The sequence below is a fragment of the Thalassophryne amazonica genome, chromosome 18 (genome assembly GCF_902500255.1).
Source record: "Thalassophryne amazonica chromosome 18, fThaAma1.1, whole genome shotgun sequence".
NCBI classification, from domain to species: domain Eukaryota; kingdom Metazoa; phylum Chordata; class Actinopteri; order Batrachoidiformes; family Batrachoididae; genus Thalassophryne; species Thalassophryne amazonica.
Window position 1 is genome coordinate 46469693 of NC_047120.1, and position 23210 is coordinate 46492902.

Genomic DNA, 23210 nt, shown 5'->3' on the forward strand with positions numbered 1-23210 from the left:
AAAGTATAGGTCCTTTTTATTTTTTTCAAAAACTACATGGATTTCATTCATGTTTTTAAGTCAGACATGCTTGAACCCTCGTGCGCATGCGTGAGTTTTCCCACAGAGTGGGACGTCGCGCAGCGCTCCCAGGCGCCGTCGTCAGCCTGTTTCAAGCTGAAAACCTCCACATTTCAGGCTCTATTGATCCAGGACGTTGTGAGAGAACAGAGAAGTTTCAGAAGAAGTCGGTTCCAGCATTTTATCCGGATATTCCACTGTTAAAGATTTTTTTAATGAAAGACGTGCACGTCGGGATGCAGCCGGCGCGGTGCGGCGGCACAGGAAAAACACCTCCGTGTTGATAACCATTTGTAAAATCCAGGCGGCTTTAGATGGCTTTCAGTGGAGTGAGTACCTGAGAAATTGTTTAACAGCTGGACATGTTCCAACTTGTCCTTAAGGCTTCCAACAGAGGTGTTTTTCCTGTGGCGGAGCGTCGCGGCGGCTGCGAGCCGACGCTGCAATCCGTCCGCACGTCTTTCATTAAAAAATCTCCTTTAACAGTGGAATATCCGGATAAAATGCTGAAACCGACTTCTTCTGAAACTTCTCTGTTCTCTCACGACGTCCTGGATCAATAGAGCCTGAAATGTGGAGGTTTTCAGCTTGAAACAGGCTGACGACGGCGCCTGAGAGCGCTGCGCGACGTCTCGCACCGTGGGAAGTCCTTAAAGTGACAGTATCACCTCAAAATCTCTCATCAGTCGTTAAAATTTTCACTGAAAACCATCTTAATTTTTCGAACCGTGTCCACTTTGATGTGTCTCACAGGTTTAGAAAAAATTTTGATCAAACAAAGCGCCAGTCTCTCAGCAACTTCTCAGACAAAGGAATTCCGACGAGGGGCTGGACGACTCCTCCCACAAGGAGTGCTCACAGGCGAATGACGTCACCGACAGGCGGGGAAAAACTCACGCATGCGCACGAGGGTTCAAGCATGTCTGACGTAAAAACATATGAATGAAATCCATATAGTTTTTGAAAAAAATAAAAAGGACCTATACTTTACTGACAGACCTCGTATATATACTGTCTATAAACAATTGTACGTTCATTAATATGCACTGTCCCTGTCAAATAAACCAATAATGAATGAATGAATTCCAATTGTCAACACAGCCGAGTGACAGTTACACTATGGAGGGAAGGTGAGCCCACACAGATAGGTTTTAAGATGTTTGCGGAAAGAGAATACAGAATGTGAGGAACGGATTGAGAGAGAGAGAGATTGCTCTAAAGAGCTGGGGTGCATGTGAGCCGGTCACGGTCTTTACTCTTGAAACAGTCAACACTGGACCGGGATTTGATTGAAGGGAATGACTAGGTGTGGCCATGGTGCTAGTACAAGTCACCTGTGAGTTGCTGATGCCATAAAAGTTTAACTACTTACCCTCTTTGCTGCATGGCGCAGTGTTTCAGTTAACGCATCATCGATAGCATCTGGTAAAATTTCCATCTTGTTGCTGAAGGCTTCTGTCACAAAAACAAAATAAAAAACGGTCTTTTATTTTCCTCTTTTTTAACTGGAGAAACAATAAATTTCTTTTGCTAACTAAAATTAAATGATGCAGTGAGACACCTTGATAACTTACTCTTCAAAACTCTACAGTGAGAGGCTGCAGGGCTTTCTTCCCTTTCCATCCTTTGAGGCTGACGCCAGCCCACAACCGCCACATCCCAATTTCACCGAGCATCGTCCTGGCAAAGGAGTTCAGCATTGATCCAGATAGCTGTTTCAGCAGATTCACCTATGACAGAGTAAAACAAAGTATGTGTGCAATGGCAATATGCAACTTTTATGAAAATAACCACTTCTGCAAAAGTGTTAGGAACAATAATTTACCACTGTCCTCCTAAACTCCTGGTCCTCCAGCGTTTTGCTGAATTGGTCCAGCTCCTCCATTGTTTTAAGTCTGGCCTGCATTATCTCCAATGCAGTCAGCTTCTTCAGCAGCCTGATTCCTCACCAGTAGTTGTAGTATGCGGTCCACCTTTGACTCCAGTCTGTCGAGTCGTTGCTGTGTACCATCTGTTACAAAGTTGCTTCAAGTTTAGTATACATGAAACAGCTACAATGCTGCTGAAAGCAGGAACACGTATATAAACACAACAGAACTACTCGATCAGTTAATAGGCCTCTCATGCAATGAAATTTGATGACATGGTTGTTTGTATAAATACATTATTAAGATGGCATCGAGCTGGCAGCTCGGTTATAGAAATGAGTTTGTAGAGGGGCAGCTGGCTCTTATTAACAAATTCCATAAAAACCTGAAACATATCTGTGCCTCTCGTGTGGCCTTTCAAAGGTAAAATGCTCAGCAGTTCTTCTTTTACATTCATGTTGTCAATAAACATTCTAATAAAAACACATAGCTGAGCCACGTCCACAATATCAGTGGATTCATCAAATTGCAGAGAAAAACACTGACATACCTCAATATCATTCCTCAGTTGCCGATCAATATCCTCCGCCATGAACTCGCATCGTCGTGCAACAGACTTTCTTGAGAGCTGCACATCCTGCAGACACGATCTCCTTCTGATTTTTAAAATCGGCAAAGAGCACATCTGCAGCTTCCATGAAAGCTTCTTTCACAATTTCACCATCCTTGAATGAGTTCTCTCTTTTTGCCAGAATACGGCTGGCACGATAAGAAGCTGTGGTTGCAGCCTTACTGGTGTTATTTGTCCGGGGGAAAACGGCCTGTTGTGCTGCAAGCCGGCTTTTAGCCGGGAAGCTAGCATCGTAGCTCTTGTGGATCGTCTTAAAATGCCGCTCCAAATTCCCTTTCTTCGGTAATGCCACGTTTGCATTGCAGATAAGGCAGATGGATTTGCCATTTGAATAAACGAAAAAATAATCTTCCTCCCACTCTGGATGAAAATGATAAGTTTGGGATCTTTTTCCTCCGCCATTATACGCTCGCGTCACTCTCCACTGTAGCTCCTCACGACCTCTTGACCCTGCGCATGCGCAGATAGAATGAACCGCGGGAGTCCCCCCCCCATGCGATCGACCGGTCAATCCGGACTAGACTATCATCGGGACGGTAGGCTTACTAAACTATCCCTGAGAATGAAAACTTTCGGAAAATTAAGCAAGTTATAAAATATAAGTGTTAAGAAAGAAAATACAGGAATCACTTTATTTAAATTTACAACAATACCAATTCACCAGCCTTATCAATCAATATATAGATTGATAAGGCTGGTGAATTATGTAGTTAATAGAACGTCCCCTCAACGTAAGTACAACGTTCCAAAGAAACGTCCAAAAACTGTAACAAGTAAACGTTCCTGATGGAAGTTGCCAGGAGGTGGACAGAACGTTCCCAATTGTGCAACGAAAATATAACCTCCAAGCAACGTTGCAAGGACGTTCCGTGTTAGCTAAGATGTTTGAATCAGTTAAAACCAGGTAATATATTAACATTATAAATACTCATACAGGAGCTCTGCTTTTAATCCACTTTTATACTCATATCTGTATAAGGTGATGGGTGGATTTAGAAGATGTACTCTATAATTCCAAGATTTAACACCATGATATCTAATGTGATGCTGATAACGAGCCGTTCTATGCAAAAATAAGTAAAAGTACTTCACTAAGTTTTGGGAGACTTGCGCTTTACTTGAGTTTTTTAAATTCAGCTTACTTTCACTTTTACTTCACTAAATTTCTGACGTTAATTGCATACTTCTACTTTGATACATTTTCTATGCACCATGCCGTTACTCGTTACAAAAAAAAAGAAAAAAAGTCGTGTTTTCACCCAGAAACAACTAGTGACTGCAACAAAGTCAGGCCGATTTGTCATGAGGCATGTCCAGTAGGCTTTTTTGCCCCTTAGGGGGTTTTTGTCAGGAAAATGATAATTTCTCTACATTGATTAATCTATGCTATTAGACTAAGCTATTAGTCTGTAATCAACTTTTCTGCAGCACGGCTTTGCTTTGAATCTTGAACCAATCAAAGCAGTGATTCGCAGATCAAAGCAGTGCTTCGATCTACGATTCGTGGATTCATTGTTTAATTTCACTTTATCCTAATTTTTCCCCGCTAAAACCCTGAAGAGCATATGTCTGTGAGTAATATTTAATATTTTTATGTTAAACCGACCTGTTATGGTCTTCTGAAACAGTTGATAGATGTATTTTATAACTTAAAAACGGGACTGATGCTAACGCGTTAGTATGTCTATGGCGTTTTCAATGTTAAAGTTAGCATTAAGCTGTTCGCATCAGCATGTTTGTGTTGATTTGTTTTCTGTATAATTAATGGCTCAGCATTCGTTGTCGTAAAAGAGTCAAATTGTAATTTTTTTAATTTATTTTTATTCATATATTAATAATAGCAACAACATATATAATAATCTACGTAATAGACAATAATAGTCAATAATAATAGACTAATAATGTTACAATACAATTTTAGAGAAAGAGACAAAAAGAACCTAATGAAACAAAACACAACAGAAAAGATAAAACCATGTAACAATGAAAATAAATAAATACATATAGAAATAAATGTTTCCTGTGAACACCTAGTGAGTAGCCTACTCTCGTTTAGCTTTTGAAACCTTATTTCTGAAGTGTTTTTGTGTGATGTGCACAATTTTCAGTATTTTGACTAATACTACCAGTCATTTACAAGCCTAGATAAACTTTGTAATATAAAAAAATCATTCCGTTTTTGATTATTAACATTTACTTGTACTTTTACTTTCAATACTTGAGTACATTTAGTTGTACATTACTTGTCATACTTAAGTACAATAAATACTAGATACTTTAAGACTTTTACTTGAGTAGCATTTCAATCGGTGACTTGAACTTCTACCAAAGTCATTTTTTTTAATGGGTATCTGTACTTTTACTTAAGTGTGATTTTCCTATACAACACTGGGTGCTGTCTCTATCCCGTTGACGTTTAATAGGTGTTCTGTGTCTTATGACCTGAGGGGGGCAGAAATGCACTGACCGTGCCTAGCCTGCCGACAACCAAGAAGAAGAAGAAAAAGTCTCCTCGCTGCCTCCAGGAAAAAGAAAAAAAAGATGGCAGCTGTTGACGTCGACGTGCCGGTGGAAACAGAACCTGTGATCTGCAACCAAGAAGACCTGGAGAGGTAAATATAGAATAACAGGCTGTGTTCAGTTTCCTAACGTTAGATGACGTTAATTAAGCCTAAAAGGTTGGAAGCAACTATGGGTTCAGGCCGCAGACAAGCCCCTGGTCACGGCTACATTAGCTAGCTTGTCGTCGGGGCTATCTGGAAATAAATGTTTTGTCAGATTTTACGAATGACAGCCTTTAATTTAAACTATTCCATACACGTAAGCTCGTTGAGTCTAAACGTTCGACTTAGATCGCGTTAAATTAAATACTTATGGGCTAACTTGACTAACAATGGAATTAATTTATATACAACGATTCACACTAATAGTAGTTATTTAGACTTAGACATATGTTGGTATAGTAAATAAATGTATGTTTTCTGAGGTCACTTTTCCTAAATCTTAAAACAGGGGTATTTAAACATTTGCTGTCCTGTCGGAAGCTCAAACTGTTAGCCTTGGTCTCAGTTTCCAGAAAGTTCTACACTCGCTCCCTGTCAGTTTCGCCTTTGTGCTAAAGCTAGCAAAAACTAGCAAACGTTTTTTTTTTTTTTTTACCGAAAACAATGAAAATGTCACGTTTGTTTCTATACGAGGTCAAAAAAAAAAAAAGTGAAATATCTTTTAAAATGTGTTCTGTGACTTAAAATAACATGACGCTGTGTGGTTCACGTAATGACTATCGGTCGTTTATGTGGTAAAAAAGAAGTATTTCTTTATATTGTTTCTGAACATCCATGTGTACTGCAGTTTACATTAGGGGCCAAATGACAAGGTACTCCCGCCCTAGGAGTCATGACTGCTGTGATAGACAAAGTGGACATCCGGGACATTGGTCATGTGACCTGCATAACAACATGGGCTTCATTTTCTAGTTGATAAAAGCACTGAAAAGTTCTGTCTTTTGTAGCAGTTAGGGATATTGGAGCAGTGCCCCTGGTGGTACAGCCAATTTAATAATAATAATAATAAATTACAGCCTAAAGCAATTTACTATTTTTCTGCTGTCACTCAAGTTTACCAAATCAGTAACAGTGGGATCTCTAATCAGAAGCGTGTCCACAATCTATTCATCAACCTCTGTCAAAGCCATTTAAAGATATCAATCCTGGTATCAAGGTATGCATTGGTTAAGGTGAATTTATACTTGCCACAACAGTATTCAGAACAAAATTGGTTTCATGCAGAACTTTAGCTTCATGTGTATACTACAGGTTTCTCCCCAAAAAATTTTAGTATAGAAAAATTGTCACCTGAGGCTGCGCGCATTGCGAGTCATTGTCTGGTTTTAGATGCATTGAAAGCAAGAATAATAGACCCAAAAAAATGACACTATCAAAGTTCTTTTTTGCATTTTTCTGTTTAAGTTCAAAAAATAAGTTATATTGAAAATGTAATTAATGTTTGATGGACATAGCATTTGCTCTCTTCTTTAAAAATGACACAGTGTACCTTTATCCAGTAAGAGTCCAGGCAGTTTTTCTGTCATACTGACAGTTTAGCTTTTTTTTTTTTTTCTCAACATTTTTGAGTGGGATTGCATACTTATTTTTTTTTTTTAAACAATATAACCCCTAATTGTCTTGTTTGAACAAGAGCTAAATCTGGACTGATTTGATTGTCAAATCAGAATCAATTTTATTGCGAATTAAGTTCTCACATACAAGTAATTTGATCTGGGGTCATTGGTGCATTAACATCAATAATAAAAAGAAAATGAAAAATAATTCTGTAAGAAGTAACTGGAACAAGTAAATGAGTAAATCTGCTCTTTTAATGATGAAATCCTGGATGAAAAACTTTCTGAATCAGTTTTTCACACTTTAATGTTTCACTGAGGCTATGTGGTGAAGATGATCGTTCGATGATCTCTCTCTCGCTGGCTCCTCCGCTCTCTCTGTGGGGGAACGAGAGACTCGTCACTCACACTGTATTTGAGCAAACTTTGGAAACATGAAGGCTTTCAAATGTAAAATAAAGCCTATAAATGAATTTCTGGAGCTATGCAAGCAGAAGGAGCTCTTTTTATTGGAAGACTTTGAGTTATTTTTTTCCACTGAGACACTGTGCTCTCTCAGCTGCAGCGCTGTTCTGCTCCGCTCTCTGCTGGCGGGGGAGGGGAGAGCGGGCAGTTGAGCACAAACAGCCTGTCTGGATTTTAGAAAACAACCTGAGAGCAGAGAACAGTAGTATAACGACGCTGTGACAACACTATAATGGCGTAACACCGTTGTTCCATTGTCTGGGGAGAACCTTGCTACAGTACATGCAGTACACATTATATAAATTGAAACTGACACTGTAAAGCTTCCGTTCTGTTGTAGCACACAGTTTTCATTCACTGAAGGGCTGAAATCTGTAACTTTCAAATGAGTGGTGATATATCATGTTTCAGTAAATCAAATCAATTTTATTTATATAGCGCCAAATCACAACAAACAGTTGCCCCAAGGCACTTTATATTGTAGTAACACTAGTAATATTGTAGTAATACAGTAGGCCACTGAAGTTTTTTTATGGGAAGATGTATTGTCCAAATGGACAAAAATTACGTTTTGTTTTTTTTTTTGTTTTTTTGGGGGGGGTTTTTTTAATCCAAAAATCCCTTCAGGAGGAAAATTATGGCCCTTTTTAGGGTAGATGTTAAAGGGGGCAAAACAGTGACATAGTCAAAATGTGGATTTTGACCTTTGAATATCTTTGTGCGCCCTCAGTAAGCCGCATTGATCTAATGGTATATGAATGTATGGATGGAGTTCTCCCATTTAGTGTTATATTTTTAAGGCTAACTGAGGGCACCGCCTATATGTGGTGCTTCAAGTCACAACTTTTGGCATTTTGGGCTACATTTGGGACCCTCCCAGGGCCTGCACCCTGAATAAGCCTTGCTCATTTATGCATATTTGGATACACTGGGACAAGTTCTTTCCAAATTTGCATAAATGGCGGTGGCTTAGTTAGGGCGCTTTTGCATAGGTGGCGCGCTTTATGTTAAGAATGCGATATTTGGCGATTTTCACTTGACCATGTCTCGGTGCGCCCCCTGTGGATTTCAGTGAAACTTGTTTTATTATGTTCCTCTGTATCTCTTCTATTCATGATAAAGATATCAAGAAGGCTTTTTGCCTCAGTTAATGAAGCAAAACGCCTTATTGATATCTAAAAAAAAATTTCAATGGCCTACTGAAACATGATACATCACCGCCTTCTATAAACCATTCCACAGTTACAGACTATGGCTTTTAATGATTTTGGCTAGCTCATACACCAGAAATACTTTTTGGTTTTGGATGTCGTGAATCCTCTCAATTTATATTGATAATGAGGTATATGTTCACTAGTTTTTCACAACATAAATGCACACAAATAAAGCACCATCAGTGGAAGAAAACTAAATTATTACCGTGGAACCTTTGATGGGTGATTTTTGAAGAGATCACTCATCCTACAGAGAACTGTGTGGAAGCCACATCTGTTTCATGTGATTCACTGTTTATTTTCCTGTTAACACTCAGAGATTTCGAAAGGATGTTAGCAGGTGGATTTCTCTGCTATGTTCAGCCCTCAAGGTGTTGGAACTCTTGTTCCCTGTTCCGCTGTCCCAGTTCCAGGTTATACATGGCCATGTCAGTTATTTTAGACCTCATTGTTCTGCACTATCTACAAGAAAAATATAAGCAAAATAACCAGTCTGGTTTGCTCACGAAACTTTAAATCTACAGATTTGCAGTTGGCATTTCGCATTTGAGCATAAAACTGTCCACCCATGCTACTCTGACCTATGTAATGTTATGTTATATTATACATTATAAATGTTTTTTTTTTTCACTTTGTGAGTAAGTACGTACGTATATCTGCTTTTTGCTTGTTCTCTTCCCAGTCAGGCAGAAGGATTCAAAGAGCAAGGAAATGTGTTCTATAGTAAGAAAGATTACACTGAGGCTTTCAACTATTACACCAAGGCCATCGGTGAGATTTCAGATCTTTTTTTTTTCAACTAGGTCCTGGTTTTTCTTGCTATTTGCAGATTTTTTTTTTAATCTATCTATTTATTTCATTTAATGTTGCATGCCAGTAAAACTAGCAATTATCGTTGCATTGTGAACTTTTTTCCTCTCACACAAGATGCCTGTCCTAAAAACGCCAGTTATTATGGAAACAGGGCAGCTACTCTCATGATGCTTTGCCGCTTTCGAGAGGCCCTGGAAGATTCCCAGCAGGCTGTGCGGTTAGATGACTGTTTCATGAAGGTGAGATGTGGCAGAGTCAAGTGAATTGTTATCAGTGTTCTCTGCTTTGGACATGATTCATTATCTCCAAATTCTATATGCACTTGCACATAAATATCAGTATCCTGGATTTTCACATCGTGCTGTCATAGAAGGTGTGTACGTCCCCCCCCCCCCCCTTTTTTCATTTTATTTATTTTCTCCTGTCCTTGCAGGGTCATCTGCGTGAGGGCAAATGCCACCTGTCTTTGGGAAATGCCATGGCTGCCGGTCGCTGTTTTCGGAAGGTTCTGGAGCTGGAGCCCAGTAATAGAGAGGCAGAGCAGGAGGTGGGCTGTCAGCTGATGATGATTATCATGAGGCTTTATTGCTACTTCTACATAGTGAACATGGTGTTGGATCTGAAATAGTTATGTATTCTGAGGTTATGCTTCTGGCTACTTACTTTGCTTCAGACTAAGAATGCAGCCACACTGCTGGAATACGAGCAAATGGCGGACTTTGGCTTTGAAAAGCGAGATTTCAGAAAGGTACCTCACACAAACCCAGTTCAGTGTTGTTCAATTTGAGCGCTTTTAGTTTTGTTTTTCAGTTTTACTCACATTGGAGCAGGCAAAGCAGCATTTAGTTGCTACTTTTTACTGGGAAATGGTTACATTTCTGGTGTTAAAGAATTTGCATGATTGATTAAATATTTCTTTAATATTACATTAATATTTTCATTTGTCTCCTTGTCTGATACAGTTCTTTTTTTAAGATATGCTTGTTAAACTCACATTTTCAGTTCTGTTATGTCTTAATGAAATGACAGGGTGTAGTTCTAGAGTTTATAGTTCCTATTTTGTGTCCTGATTCAGGTTGTCTACTGTATGGACCGGGCTCTAGGATTGGCTTCTGCCTGCCACCGCTTCAAAATCCTCAAGGCTGAGTGTCTGGCTCTGCTGGGGCGTTATCCAGAAGCTCAGTCTGTAGCAAGGTAGACACAATCTGCGGAACTAAGAATTAGTCTCAGAACTGTTGTTTGAGAAGGATGTTGTTTTGTTTTTTTGCAATTCTAGTGAGTAATTTGTGAACAGTATAGAGTTGTCAGTGAGACTAGATATTTAACTAACAGATGAGCACAGGGCTTGTTTCTGATGCTTTCCAATGATGACAGATCCGATTAACCAACCTTTCCAGTGATATTCTGCGGATGGATTCCACCAATGCAGATGCTCTATATGTCCGAGGACTGTGTCTGTACTATGAAGACTGCATTGATAAAGCTGTGCAGTTCTTTGTCCAGGCTTTACGAATGGCACCTGACCATGAAAAGGCTCGACAAGCTTGCAGAGTAAGTACACACCATATTGCACCTCACAAGTCATCCATAAGAGATAATCTTTGGACAGTTGCTCAGGTATTATGCATGATACAAATGAGATTGTTTACTGAGCATTGTGTTCAAAAAGCTATGTAATTGAAATAATAAAAAAATTTAATAGAGCAGTCATCATTCATACATGCAGCTCTATAATCAAGCCACTGTTTAAGGACAAAACTTTTGAAATTTGTGCAAATGTTTTAAAAAGACGCAATGGATTGTTCTCTTCCTGAATCAGAATGCCAAGGCCTTAAAAGCCAAGAAAGAAGAGGGCAACAAGGCATTTAAGAACAGCAACTATGAAGCTGCCTATCATTTGTACACCGAGGCACTGAGGATAGACCCCAACAACATCAAGACGAATGCCAAACTTTTCTGCAACAGAGCCACAGCAGGAGCAAAGGTGAATGACATTAAAAATTTTCAAATTACATTCTTGCATATACGGGTTGATGTTGTGATGTTTACCGCAAGATATCAGGGTGTGTAGAATGAATGAAAGTTGCACATACGCAAATAAGTAGTAAGTACTTGAGGCTGAAACGATCTCAACCTATTCTTAAACTTTAAATGGGTAAGAAGCCCAGCTCCCTGGCTTGGAGCCAGGTGTCGAATGCGAGCTGGATAGTGGGCCACTTTTAGTAAGCAGAACTGGCGCTGTGGGATGAACCGAATGCCAGGTTAAGGTGCCCGATGCCGACACTCACCAGACCCCAGAAAAGGTGTTGGTCGATATAGACAACAGAACGGTGGCCATGGAAGTTGGAATCTGCTAAAGTCTGGTTCACATGGCAAATAATTAGGCTGATATCTGACCCGATCTTCCCCTTCCAGTAATCTTAAGGACACACCGATTATTGTGTTGATGCTAAAGATAATATCAGATATTCCTGTCATGTGTGGTGTGTTAAGAGCGCTCTGATCTGCTCGGAAGGATGTCAGGAGCGTTCCGATCACAAATCGGTGATACTCAAACATATTGGATTGTCTTGGCCCAATATTGCAGTGTGTGTGGTGTCCCCCAGACCACAAACAAGCACGCAGCCTGCTGAATGTGACGTGCAGCCAATCAGAAAGCAAGGTGACGGACGCATGGAGCGAAATCTAAAATCAAAACTGCTGTTATGGCTTACAAGAAAGTCCGATGGTCACGCTGTCTCCATTCCTTTAAAGAACGCCTTTTCTTTTTGTATTGTTTTTTTTCCTCTGTTGTAAATAGTCTACAAAGTATCTCCGTTTGTTTACTCTGAAGTCACGTTTAATCTCGAGAGATTTTGCGAGATTTCCTGTCTGACCTGGGAATGTTGGTGTGTGAAATCTGATTGTGTGTGGTGTGTTGTCTTTACAGTGTGGCTGCACACCACACACTGTACGACCAAACCTGTTAAATCTATGATTTTATTTTTGTTTGTTTGTTTTGTTTTGTTTTAACCTCCACGTGTGTGGTCTTTCGGGTTTTGGAAACCTACTGACATTTTTAAAATCCTGCCGTGTGAACCAGGCTTTAGGAGTGTGTAACAACTCACCTGCCGAACCAACTAGCCCTGAAAATAGATGGCGCTGGAGGTATGGGGCCAGGAGGGGTATGCCGCGACAAGTATGAGCGTCGCCGTGGTGCGCACGGAAGCTCAAGGCGAGGGCCCAGGTAGAGCCGCCACAAGTGCAGGTTTTTGTGGTGGTAACAGATATTCCAATGAGAACTTTGAGAACTTGTAACTGATTCCATCTGCTCAAAGTGATGTTAATCAGTGAAATAACCTAGTGGAGTGGGCGGTTGCACAGAAAAACTGCACCGTCTCGGCCCTTTCTGGAATGAGTTGAAGAGCCCTACTTTAGAAGGTCCCAATGTGCTGGACTGCAATAGAAAAAACTTTAAAGTGTGTAAAATATACTATGTTGTGATACCAGCCACTACTGTCAGTAAGACACTTTTTTTCTCACCTGCAGCTGAAAAAGATTAATCAAGCTATTGGCGACTGCACCAACGCAATCAAGCTAGATGAGACTTACATTAAAGCCTACTTGAGACGAGCCCAGTGGTATGCAGTGCATTCAGTGGAACTGTACTTTTCCTCCTCTGTATGTAATTAACTGTGCACTTGTGACTTGCAGTTACATGGACACAGAGCAGTTTGAAGAGGCCGTACGGGACTATGAAAAGGTGTACCAGACAGAAAAGACTACAGGTTAACTGCTGTCGTTGTCTCCCTGTACCTCAATTTTCCTCGTCAGCTGTTTGGGGTTTTAGCCCCTCACCTGGCCTGTTCCCTCTCTCTTGACTGCAGATCACAAACACCTGCTGAAGGCTGCACAGCTGGAGCTGAAAAAGAGCAAGAAAAAAGATTACTACAAAGTGCTGGGAGTGGGGAAAAATGCCACTGATGACGAGATTAAAAAAGCCTATCGCAAACGGGCCCTTATGCACCATCCAGGTATTCTTCCTCCACATCCTGTCCAATATAAACGCAAAGACAAATGGTTTGTGTTGTATCAGCTGCTTGCAGTTGTAACTTTCCAAAATTAATTTCCTGCTGGCAGTATGTTGAATATTTTATTCATATATTTTTCATATTTTATTCACATGGAAGGTGGCAGTGCATACTGTTTCTGCAGTTATATCTGACTATCTACACAAACAAACTAGTTGAATCTTATCACTGTGTTGCAGACCGTCACAGTGCAGCAGCTCCAGAGGTGCAGAAGGAGGAGGAAAAGAAATTCAAAGAAGTTGGCGAGGCGTTCACTGTGCTCTCTGACCCAAAGAAGAAAGTTCGTTATGACAACGGGCATGACCTAGATGAAGACGGAGGCTTTGGTGGTGGAGGTGAAGATGGAATAATTTTTTTTAAAGGGGGGAGCATATTTATGAGCACAATATTCTGCAAGTGGCAGTGAGGTATTGATAATATTTATCATTCCCTCACCTCTGCAGATTTCGATGCAAACAACATCTTCAGGGCTTTTTTTGGTGGCCACAGTGGTGGATTTACTTTTGACACTGGTTCAGGTAAGTTTTTCATCTTGAAAATCGCTAATTATTTTCACATTTGGTTTAGCTACTTAACTGATGGGCTTGTGTCTGTGGGAATTATCACTTTTACTCACGCATCTTCAAATGCTTACTCCAGGTAGGGATCACGGGAGGCTGGAGCCTATCCCAGCAGTTATAGGGCATGAGGCAGGGTACACCCTGGATAGGATGCCAGTCTGTCACGGGGCCACATATAAACAAACACATTCACACCCATGCGCACACCTATGGACAATTTAAAGTAATAATAATAACTAGGACTGCAAGCAGTCATATACGGGCCCTCGTTCCGCGCAACCGCCTACCCAGGCCAATGGGTGCCCTTGTGACCACATGTGGGCATGTGCATGCAGGGGCAACCACTCATCACACAGTTAAAATTTTAAACAAATCACACAGTGCATCACGGAGTTATGACATGTTGTTTGTTCATCCACTAGGGGGCGCTCAGTGTACAAACAGGGGGGATGGGTGTGTTCAGGGGCCAACCGTCATCATACATGTGAAGTTTCAAGTCAATCAGGCAAAGCATAAAGGAGTTATCATGACTTGATGTTCCATGGCAAAGGGTCAAAATGGCGGCACCATGGCGGCCACACCCTTCAACATAGAGAAAAGCTTTCGATAACTTTTGGTCAGTATCATCTTTGGATGCTGTTAAAGAAATTTGAAGTGCATTGGACAAAATCCGTAGGAGGAGTTTATTCAAATACAACATGTGGAAATCATTTCAAAATGAGAAGAAAATGCAAAATGGCCGACTTCCTGTTTGGAGTAGACTCATGGTGCAAGAGACTCTTTTGTACGTCTATGCAAGTCACACGTGTACCAATTTTCGTCTCCCTACTCCAAAAAAACCCCTATGTGGAGGGGTTTTGGAAAGTTTCAAGGGGGCGCTATTGAGGCATTTTGCCCTGCCCATGGGCGATGCCCCTATGAATTGTAAGAGGTTGTCGTGCTTGACCTGTGTATCAATTTTCATGATGATATGACAAAATTAAAGCCGTCAAAAGGAAGAACGTAATTTCATGGCGAATAGGCAATATTCGGCACGCAGCCACACGGATGCCATTACTCGTAACTTCACGGCGATCATTGCCTACGTTCACCAAGTTGTTCTGCATGTTTTAGAAGTGGAAGGAAGTTGATGGGGTTAAATATGTGACTTCAGTACCTGTTTAAGTATACTGTTCATATGGCGAAGGGTCAAAATGGCGGCACCATAGCGGCCACACTCTTCGACATACAGAAAAGCTTTCGATAACTTTTGGTCAGTATCGTCTCTGGGTGATCTGTAAGAAATTTGAAGTGCATTGGACAAAATCCGTAGGAGGAGTTCGTTCAAATACAACATGTGGAAATCACGCCAAAATGAGAAGAAAATTCAAAATGGCTGACTTCCTGTTTGGAGTAGACCCATGGTGCAAGAGACTTTTTTGTACGTCTATGCAAGTCACACATGTGTACCAATTTTCATCTCCCTACTCCAAAAAAAACCCCTATGGGGAGGGGGTTTTGAAAGTTTCAAGGGGGTGCTATTGAGGCATTTTGCCCTGCCCATGGGCGACGTCCCTATGAATTGTAAGAGGTTGTCGTGCTCGACCTGTGTATCAATTTTCATGATGATGTGACAAAATTAAAGCCGTCAAAAGGAAGAACGTAATTTCATGGCGAATGGGCAATATTCGGTACGCCTCCACACGGATGCCGTTACTCATAACTTCACGGCGTTTATCGCCTATGTTCACCAATTTGTTCTGCATGTTTTAAAAGTGGAATGAAGTTGATTGGGTTAAGTATGTGACATCAGGACCTCTTAAAGTAAAAATAGGACATTTCCCGTCACCACCGGGGGGCGCTATGGCGCAGGTGGGAACTTAAGATATGTAGACGTTCAGGGCGGAGCCCTCATCATGTCCATCAAGTTTGAAGGATCTACGATGAAGTATGTGGGCGTGACAGCCGTTCGAAGTGAAATGGCGTGCTCCGAAAAGCTCGCCAAAGTTTGACAACCCCTAGCAGCCACGCCTTTTGACTTAATTAGAATCTTTTGATAACTTTTGATCACCTTTGTGTTGTGATGATTTTGACCAAATTTGAAGTCGATTGGATAAAATCCCTAGGACGAGTTCGTTCAAATGTAAGTAGTGGAAATGGCAAAAATTTGCTCAAAATCGAAACTTAAAATCAAAATGGCCGACTTCCTGTCGATATTTCACCATAACAGTAAGAGACTTTTTCGTGCGTCCTGGCATGGTAAATATGTGTACCAAATTTCGTGAGGCTACGACGAAAAAAGCCCAATGCGGAGGGGTTTTTGAAAATTTCTAGGGGGCGCTATTTCGCGATTTTTCTGCGACCATGTGCGACGCCCCCAAAATATCGAATTTCGGATCCGGCCGGACGACTTTGGAAAGTTTGAGTTTTTGAGCATGGGAAGAGGCCGAAATTTCGATTTCAAGAGTGAGAATAATAATAATAAACAGCGCAATTACAATAGGGTCCTCGTAGGACGTTGTCTATTCGGGCCTTATTAATAATACATGGTATTTGTATAGCGCTTTTCTGGACACTCAAAAACGCTTTACCACCAAGAAAAAAAAAGATAAAAACAATAAGAGAAAACACAATTAAAAATCAGGGCTATACATTAGAAACTAACAAACAGGTGGGTTTTGAGTTCTTTCTTGAAGGAGGGGAGGTCGGGGCAAGCACGGAGTGGTTGGGGCAGAGTTCCAGAGGGTAGGGGCGGTGATGGAGAAGGCTATGTCTCCCCAGGTTCTGAGCCTGGTCCTACAGAGAAAGGACAAAAGGTGGTTTGTGTCAGAGGAGCGGAGAGAGCGTGATGGAGTGTGGCGGTGGAGGAGGTCAGTGAGATATGTGGGGGCCAGGTTATGGAGGGCTTTGAAAGTGATCAGGAAGATTTTGAAGTGGATGCGTTGAGTGATGTGGAGCCAATGGAGGTTTTGTAGGACGGGGGTGATGTGTTCTCGAGTGCGGGTGTGGGTGAGGAGATGGACAGCAGAGTTTTGTATATACTGTAGTTTGTTGTATTTTAGAAGGTGAACCATAGAGGATACTATTGCAATAGTCGATTCTGGATGTAATAAAAGCAGGTATGAGGGTTTCAGCAGCGGAGAAAGTGAGGGATGAACGGAGACGTGCAATATTTTTCAGATGGAAAAATGCAATCCGGGTTATTTGTTTAATGTGTGGATCAAAATGAGAGGGTCGGGTCGAGAAGAATTCCAAGATTACGGACAAGGGGGGATGGGTTGAGCGTAGTGTTGTCAAAACAAAGTGAAAAGTGGGTTGATTTTGTGATGTTTTTAGGGCCGATGATGATGATGTCTGTTTTGTCAGTGTTTAATTTCAAGAAATTGTGTTGCATCCAGCTTTTTAAGTCAGACAGGCAGTGGGTGAGGGTGGAGTGAATGTTCGGGTTTATGGATGTGGTGGAAATGTAAAGCTGTATGTCATCAGCATAACAGTGGAAGTGGAGACCATGATGACGGATGATACTTCCGAGAGGAAGAATGTAGAGAATGAAGAGGAGAGGACCAAGCACCGAACCCTGGGGAAGGCCTTGAGATAGGGGGGCTATGGAGGAAGAGCAACGGTTAACGTAGATGAACTGTTGCCGGTTTGTGAGGTATGATTGAAGCCAGGAGAGGGCGGAGCCAGTGACGTTGAGGCAGGTCTTGAGGCGAGACAGAAGAATGGAGTGGCTGATGGTGTCAAAGGCAGCGGTGAGGTCCAGGAGAATGAGAATGTTGAGGTGGCCGGAATCAGAGGAGAGGAGGAGATCATTGGTGACTTTGAGAAGAGCTGTTTCAGTACTGTGTTTTGGATGGAATCCGGATTGGAAGGGTTCAAATAGACTGATGGAATTGAGGTAGGTTTGGAGCTGATCAGCAATGACCCGTTCTAGGATTTTAAACAGAAAGGGGAGGTTGGATATAGGCCGAAAATTAATGAAGTTATCGGGGTCAAGACCAGGTTTTTTTGAGAATGGGAGTGATAGCTGCCAGCTTGAGAGACTGTGTAACAGAACCAGAGGAGAGTGAGGAGTTTATGATCTTTGTGAGCAGTGGAGATATTATGGGGAGACAGGTTTTGATGAGGGGGGAGGGGATAGGATCCAGAGAGCAAGTAGGGGTTTTAATGCCAGATAGTATTTTTGTAAGCTGAACAGGGGCAGATTTGTTTAAAATCTGAAAGCTGATGTTTGGGACTGAGGGGAGGAGGGTCTAGGGGGGCAGTGGGAACAGAGGAAAGGTTAAGGGAGCTGTAAATGGAGTCAATTTTGGACTGAAAAAAGAATTGAAAGCTATTACATTTGATGGTGGTGAAGGATGAAATGTTGTTATTGGGGTTTAAGGAGTGTGTTAATGGTAGAGAAAATAGATTTGGGGTTGTTGGAACCAGAGTGGATGAGTTTGGAGTAGTAATTAGACCGGGAAGAATTAAGGGCATCTTTGTATTGTTGTAGGTGATCTTTGTATATTTGTAGATGAACAGTCAAACCAGATTTTTTTTGTACAGTCTCTGAAGCTGGCACTTGCGAGATTTCATTTTATGGAGCTCGGGGGTGTACCAGGGGGCAGTGTGAGTGAAGGAGACTATTTTGGTTTTAGTTGGGGCAAGTTCTTCAAGGCAGGAGGAGAGTATTATTGTAATGGGTGACCAGTTCAGAGGGATTTTCAGATGATGGAGGAGGGGAGGTGGACAATTTAGTTGTGAGAAGAGAAGAAAGAGCAGCAGGGTTGATGGATTTAAGATTACGGAAAACTATTGTACGTTTTGTTTTGGGGACGGTAAGGGAAATATTAATGTTAAATGTGATGGCAAGGTGATCTGAAATGTGCAGGTTATGGTTTGCAAGGTTATGGATTGTGACACCGGTAGAACATACTAGCTAGGTCCAGGATATGGCCTTGAGAATGAGTGGGAAAGTTTACTAGTTGAGAGATATTGAAGCAGTTGAGAAGGTCCAAGAATTCAGTGGCAGGTTTGGAATTGACATTGTCGACATGAAAGTTAGTCACCAAGCAGAAGGATGGATGATGAGATGGCACTTATTTGGGTCAGGAGGTCAGTGAGTTCTGAGAGAAAGGAGGGGTTGGGCTTTGGGGGACGGTAAATTACAACAGTGACCAAAGGTGAGGGACCAGAGAATTTAAAAGCAATATGGTTGAAAGAATAAAAAATTGGGAATGATATGAGAGTGATTTTAATGTCCTTGTTGAAAATAACTGCCGTGCCTCCGCCCCGCCCTTCAGAACAGGGGTTTTCAATGTAGGTGAATCCAGGGGGTGTGGCTATATTTAGAGAAAAGTAGTCCAGGGGTTTGTGCCAAGTTTCAGTTAAACAGAGGAAATCCAGTTTATTGTCCGTGATGAATTCATTTAAGATGAGACCCTTGTTTGTGAGAGAGCGGGTATTGAGGAGAGACAAGTTCAAGTGGCGTGAGTCTGTGTGATTTGAGCAGCGAGCGAGAGGACGGAGATTGGTCCGCTTCACGTGTGGTTTGTTGTGATGACATAACCCAGAAGTGGGCGAGCGGTGAGACCAAAGTGAAGGTATAGCGTTTCCAGATGAGATGTGGAAAGAAAACAAACGACCAGAACCACAATGTGGAGGACAGGAAGTGCGGAGCAGTCCGAGCTGTTGGAGAGAAGCAGCACAGAGCGGGCGGCAGCGGTTGTTGAGGCCCCGGAGAGTCGAGGCGGAGTACTGGAGCGGCATCCTGAGTGGAGCTAGCGCAAAGCTAGCGTTCGCTTCAGAGAGGAAGAACCTTCGGGCCGTGGTCGACCCAGGAGGAGTCTGAGGAATGCCAGAGAGGAAGTAAAATGTCACGAAGACCCATGCGATGTGGATCATAACGCTAAGCGTCTAATTTGAACACGTACTGTCTCTAAACGTTAAAAATCCACCGAGCAGCGGCAGCCAAAGCGCGCCAGCGTTCACTCATCCGGAACTGGAAGTCGAAATCCAGAAAGTTGGGTACCAGTAGATTCAGTAGATTCTCACAAAACAAAGTAAAGTAGCAAGGACAGAGGGTGTAGACTGTGTTGGGTTAAGAAGTTGACTTCAGCTCAAGAGTGGGTCAGCAGGCTTTGTTTGGTGAAGCACACTAGAGGTTTTCTACAAAACAAGGTTTCCGTGGATGATTTTGACTGTGTGTTTATATAGCTGTCCTAGATTAGTCTGTATTGCACATGACGTTGGTGGCCATGAAGGATGTGAGCAAGACAAGTCTCTGTGAACCAAGTCAGAGGAATGTAGTTTATCACAGCCGTGTATTTCAATTATGTAAAATAAATATGCAGCCCTCAAGCTTTCCTCAAAACTCCTTCACAAAATTTACTCTTGTACCAATGAACAGCCATAGTAAACATAGACTACACTCAGTCATGATTCTATTCATGTGTATTTTAAAAAAAGAAGCAGCCACTTTCTTTCTGCTCTGTCTGAAGGCGTTGACTTGAAATACATGTCTGTGCAGCTTGCCTTTCCAGCTGACCACATTTATGTCACTGGTGGTGCAAAGCACTTCTTATCTGGTGGTATGCACTGTCTGGATTGTTTCTGTCTGAACTAGGACAGTATTAAGTAATTATAAATCAGCATGCAAGCAATTTACTGCTGATTGATTGCTGGCTAACTTGCATGTTATTTCAACTTTCAATTTGGATAGATGCAGACAAAAAACATGGCTACATGCGTAAAACTTCAGTATCCAAAGTGAAATTTTGAATGAGAATGGAAATGTACATGGGCATGTTGTTAATTATAAGATGTTCCTCGTGACATGTTGCTTCATTGATACCAGTAGGTTAGTTTGTAAATGTCTTCATCAGTGAAGTATCTTTTTATGTCTGTACCCAGTTCATTTGCATTGATTGTGCCATTAAAGATGTCTTTTGTCATTGGAGCTGCTGCAGTCAGCTAAAAGTTGATTTCACAGTGTTTGAATCCTTTTGAAGAACTTGCATCCTAAAAACTGCATATTTTTTTTCCCCCCCTCTGCATATTTGTTATCCCCAAGATGCTGGTCCTGGAAATTTCTTCTTCCAGTTTGGCTAAAGCAAAGGCATGTGCGGCCCAGTGCAACCCTGCAATGGATGAAACAAGTTGGAACCCCAGTTGCCACATCCTGCTGCTGTGTCCAGCAAAAAACAAAAAATCCCCCCAATTCTTTTTAAAGAGGGTTTTATTTTATTCACTCCGCAAGTCTCTACATCAGCAGTAACAGACACTGTTTAAAAACCAGTTCAGAGGTTATATTCATGATGTAATATTGTACATAGATTTTTTTTTTAACTTTTACTTTAAAGGGGTGACGCTTTGTCTTAAAAGCATACCCCCTATTGCCAAAAAAGAGCTGTGTAATAACTGAAAAATTGAAATCTCTACCTATAAACTGCCACTGTTAGTCCCTGTCCCCTTTTTTAAGGTAATTGATAGCAAGGAAAGTTTTGGAAATACAAGCATATTTGACAAGAAATGCACAGTGTTGTAACATACTGGGACAGCATGTCTGTAGACCACCAATTAGTGGCTGTTAAATATCCAGACCGACGTCAGGACAGCTTGTTGAGGGCCGCAAGCTGTGTGTTTCTCCTGTGTTTGTCTATATTTTATTGGTGCACTTGCCAAGTCTAGAACCAATCTGCAGGGTTTTTGTTTTGTACAGTGCATTGTACATTTGACTTGAATGTAGAGCATCATTAGTGTCTATAAAGTCTCTTTTGGTCTATTGTATTTATATTTATTGTACTGTATATTCTTAACAGTATGCAACCAAATGCCCATGTATAAATATTTTCCCTACTGCTGTTTTTGCGCTAAGATTTTTATTTTTCTCCCTTCTCTGAATTGAGGCTAACTCTGAACATGTCTGTTTCTTCAGTTGAAAGCAACTTGATGTTGTGATGTTTCCACTGGGCACGTGTTGTCCAAGACAGTCGAGTGGTGTCTTAAGGCCTCTCCAGTTCTATTCCTAGAGGTCACCTGCCTGACATGTTTTCCAGTGCTCTTTACTACACTCACAATTAACTGTCAAGTATGCTTAGCCAATCAGAAGCTGGGAAACACCATTGTTAATTGACCAGATCTGATTAGAGCAGGTAGACATGGAAAATATGAAGGACAGGTGCTCTCCAGGAGCAGGGTTGGTGAGGCCTGGGGGGTGGTTGTTGCTGGAGGTCAACCCTGTGAGAATGGCATGTTACTTCTTGTTAAACTTTGTAATTCTCTTCTTTCCCCTGGTGCCTGTTCAAAGTGCTCAAGGGCCTCATCTACAAGGTCATTTTATGGTGTTGGGCTTGAGACCAGAAGATCCTCTGTTCAAATCCCCGCCTGGCTGGAAAATCACTAAGGGCCCTTGGGCAAGGTCCTTAATCCCCTATTGCTCCCGGTGTGTAGTGAGCGCTTTGTATGGTAACATCCTGACATCGGGGTGAATGTGAGGCATAATTGTAAAGTGCTTTGAGCGTCTGATGCAAATGGAAAAGCGCTATATAAATGCAGTCCATTTTAAAGACTTGCATAGATTTCCTACTGAATCATGGTGTACACCAAAACCCAGAAACTGGTGTAAGCACAAAAAAACTTCAGATGTATCAAAGTGTGCGTATGCATGGATTCAAGCATGTTCCTTTTGTACATCCCACTGAATGTGGAATTGAGCGCACATGGAAAAGTACCAAACAGCTCCCTGTCCACGCCCCCATCTGAATATGCAAATTGATAGAAATAGTTTCATTGTGTTATTTGCTGGTACCATAAGTGTGGAGTGTAGTGTGTTTCATGACTTCCACCATTGTCTCTGCATTGTGTGTAAAAATTAAAGCACTTGTAGAGGCAGTGTGCAAAAACAACGAAAGTTGTGGCTCGGTTGCCATTCTACCACGCAACTCGGCGCAATGTAAAACGAAAATGAAATGAGTGTGTCCATGTGTGTAAATGCTGAGGCTTAGAGCAGCACACACTAAAGTAAAAACATTAGGTGCGCAGGGGCTGACAGTGTGTGACACAACAATACACGCATTTATTGACAAATACTGAACAGGGAGACAGCTGGGGGCCTGTTAAGAAGCATCAAGAAAAACACTAACAAAAAAACATTTGAATGCGCATATTGCTAAATGTGCTCGCGCATCGTTCGAAACAATTACACTACAAACTATTTAACCACCAAGCAGCCATCCATTGCACACCATGCCAGCCTCTGGCCGGTTCCCAACCGAGCTCATGCATTTGTGCATCACATGATTTGAACACTGATGGAATGAATATATTCCCTAGTAACAAAAACATTTTTATCATGTGATGGCGCCTTTATAGTAATATGTGTGCAGCAGTCAATATCTCCGATTACATTTGGGAAACCAGTTCTCGCTGCAATAGAAAAATAACCCTG

At 41.5% G+C, this 23210-nt stretch overlaps 1 protein-coding gene and 1 long non-coding RNA gene across 2 annotated transcripts; one reads left to right on the forward strand and one right to left on the reverse strand.

Annotated features, from left to right (window-relative positions):
- Nucleotides 1-1460: 1460 nt before the first annotated feature.
- LOC117531036 lies at nucleotides 1461-2991 on the reverse strand. The gene is made up of 4 exons (XR_004566506.1): nucleotides 2479-2991; nucleotides 1886-2071; nucleotides 1635-1790; nucleotides 1461-1515 (listed from the first exon to the last, which is right to left on the reverse strand). It is a non-coding gene; the product is annotated as an uncharacterized LOC117531036 (long non-coding RNA).
- A 2054-nt stretch (nucleotides 2992-5045) lies between these two features.
- LOC117531029 (dnaJ homolog subfamily C member 7-like) lies at nucleotides 5046-21625 on the forward strand. Its single transcript, XM_034194034.1, has 14 exons — nucleotides 5046-5171; nucleotides 9041-9129; nucleotides 9286-9410; nucleotides 9605-9718; nucleotides 9845-9919; nucleotides 10247-10365; nucleotides 10569-10722; nucleotides 10991-11155; nucleotides 12700-12791; nucleotides 12865-12938; nucleotides 13038-13184; nucleotides 13421-13576; nucleotides 13685-13759; nucleotides 20835-21625. Exons 1-14 carry the CDS (start codon nucleotides 5101-5103, stop codon nucleotides 20870-20872), a joined length of 1494 nt encoding a protein of 497 aa, XP_034049925.1. The 5' UTR covers nucleotides 5046-5100; the 3' UTR covers nucleotides 20873-21625.
- Nucleotides 21626-23210: the final 1585 nt, after the last annotated feature.

Coding starts and splice junctions, on each gene's coding strand:
- LOC117531029 (XM_034194034.1), top strand. CDS start 5,101: ATGGCAGCTGTTGACGTCGACGTGCCGGTGGAAACAGAACCTGTGATC. Junction 9,411..9,604: donor TAGATGACTGTTTCATGAAG/GTGAGATGTGGC, acceptor CTGTCCTTGCAG/GGTCATCTGCGTGAGGGCAA. Junction 10,366..10,568: donor GAAGCTCAGTCTGTAGCAAG/GTAGACACAATC, acceptor CAACCTTTCCAG/TGATATTCTGCGGATGGATT.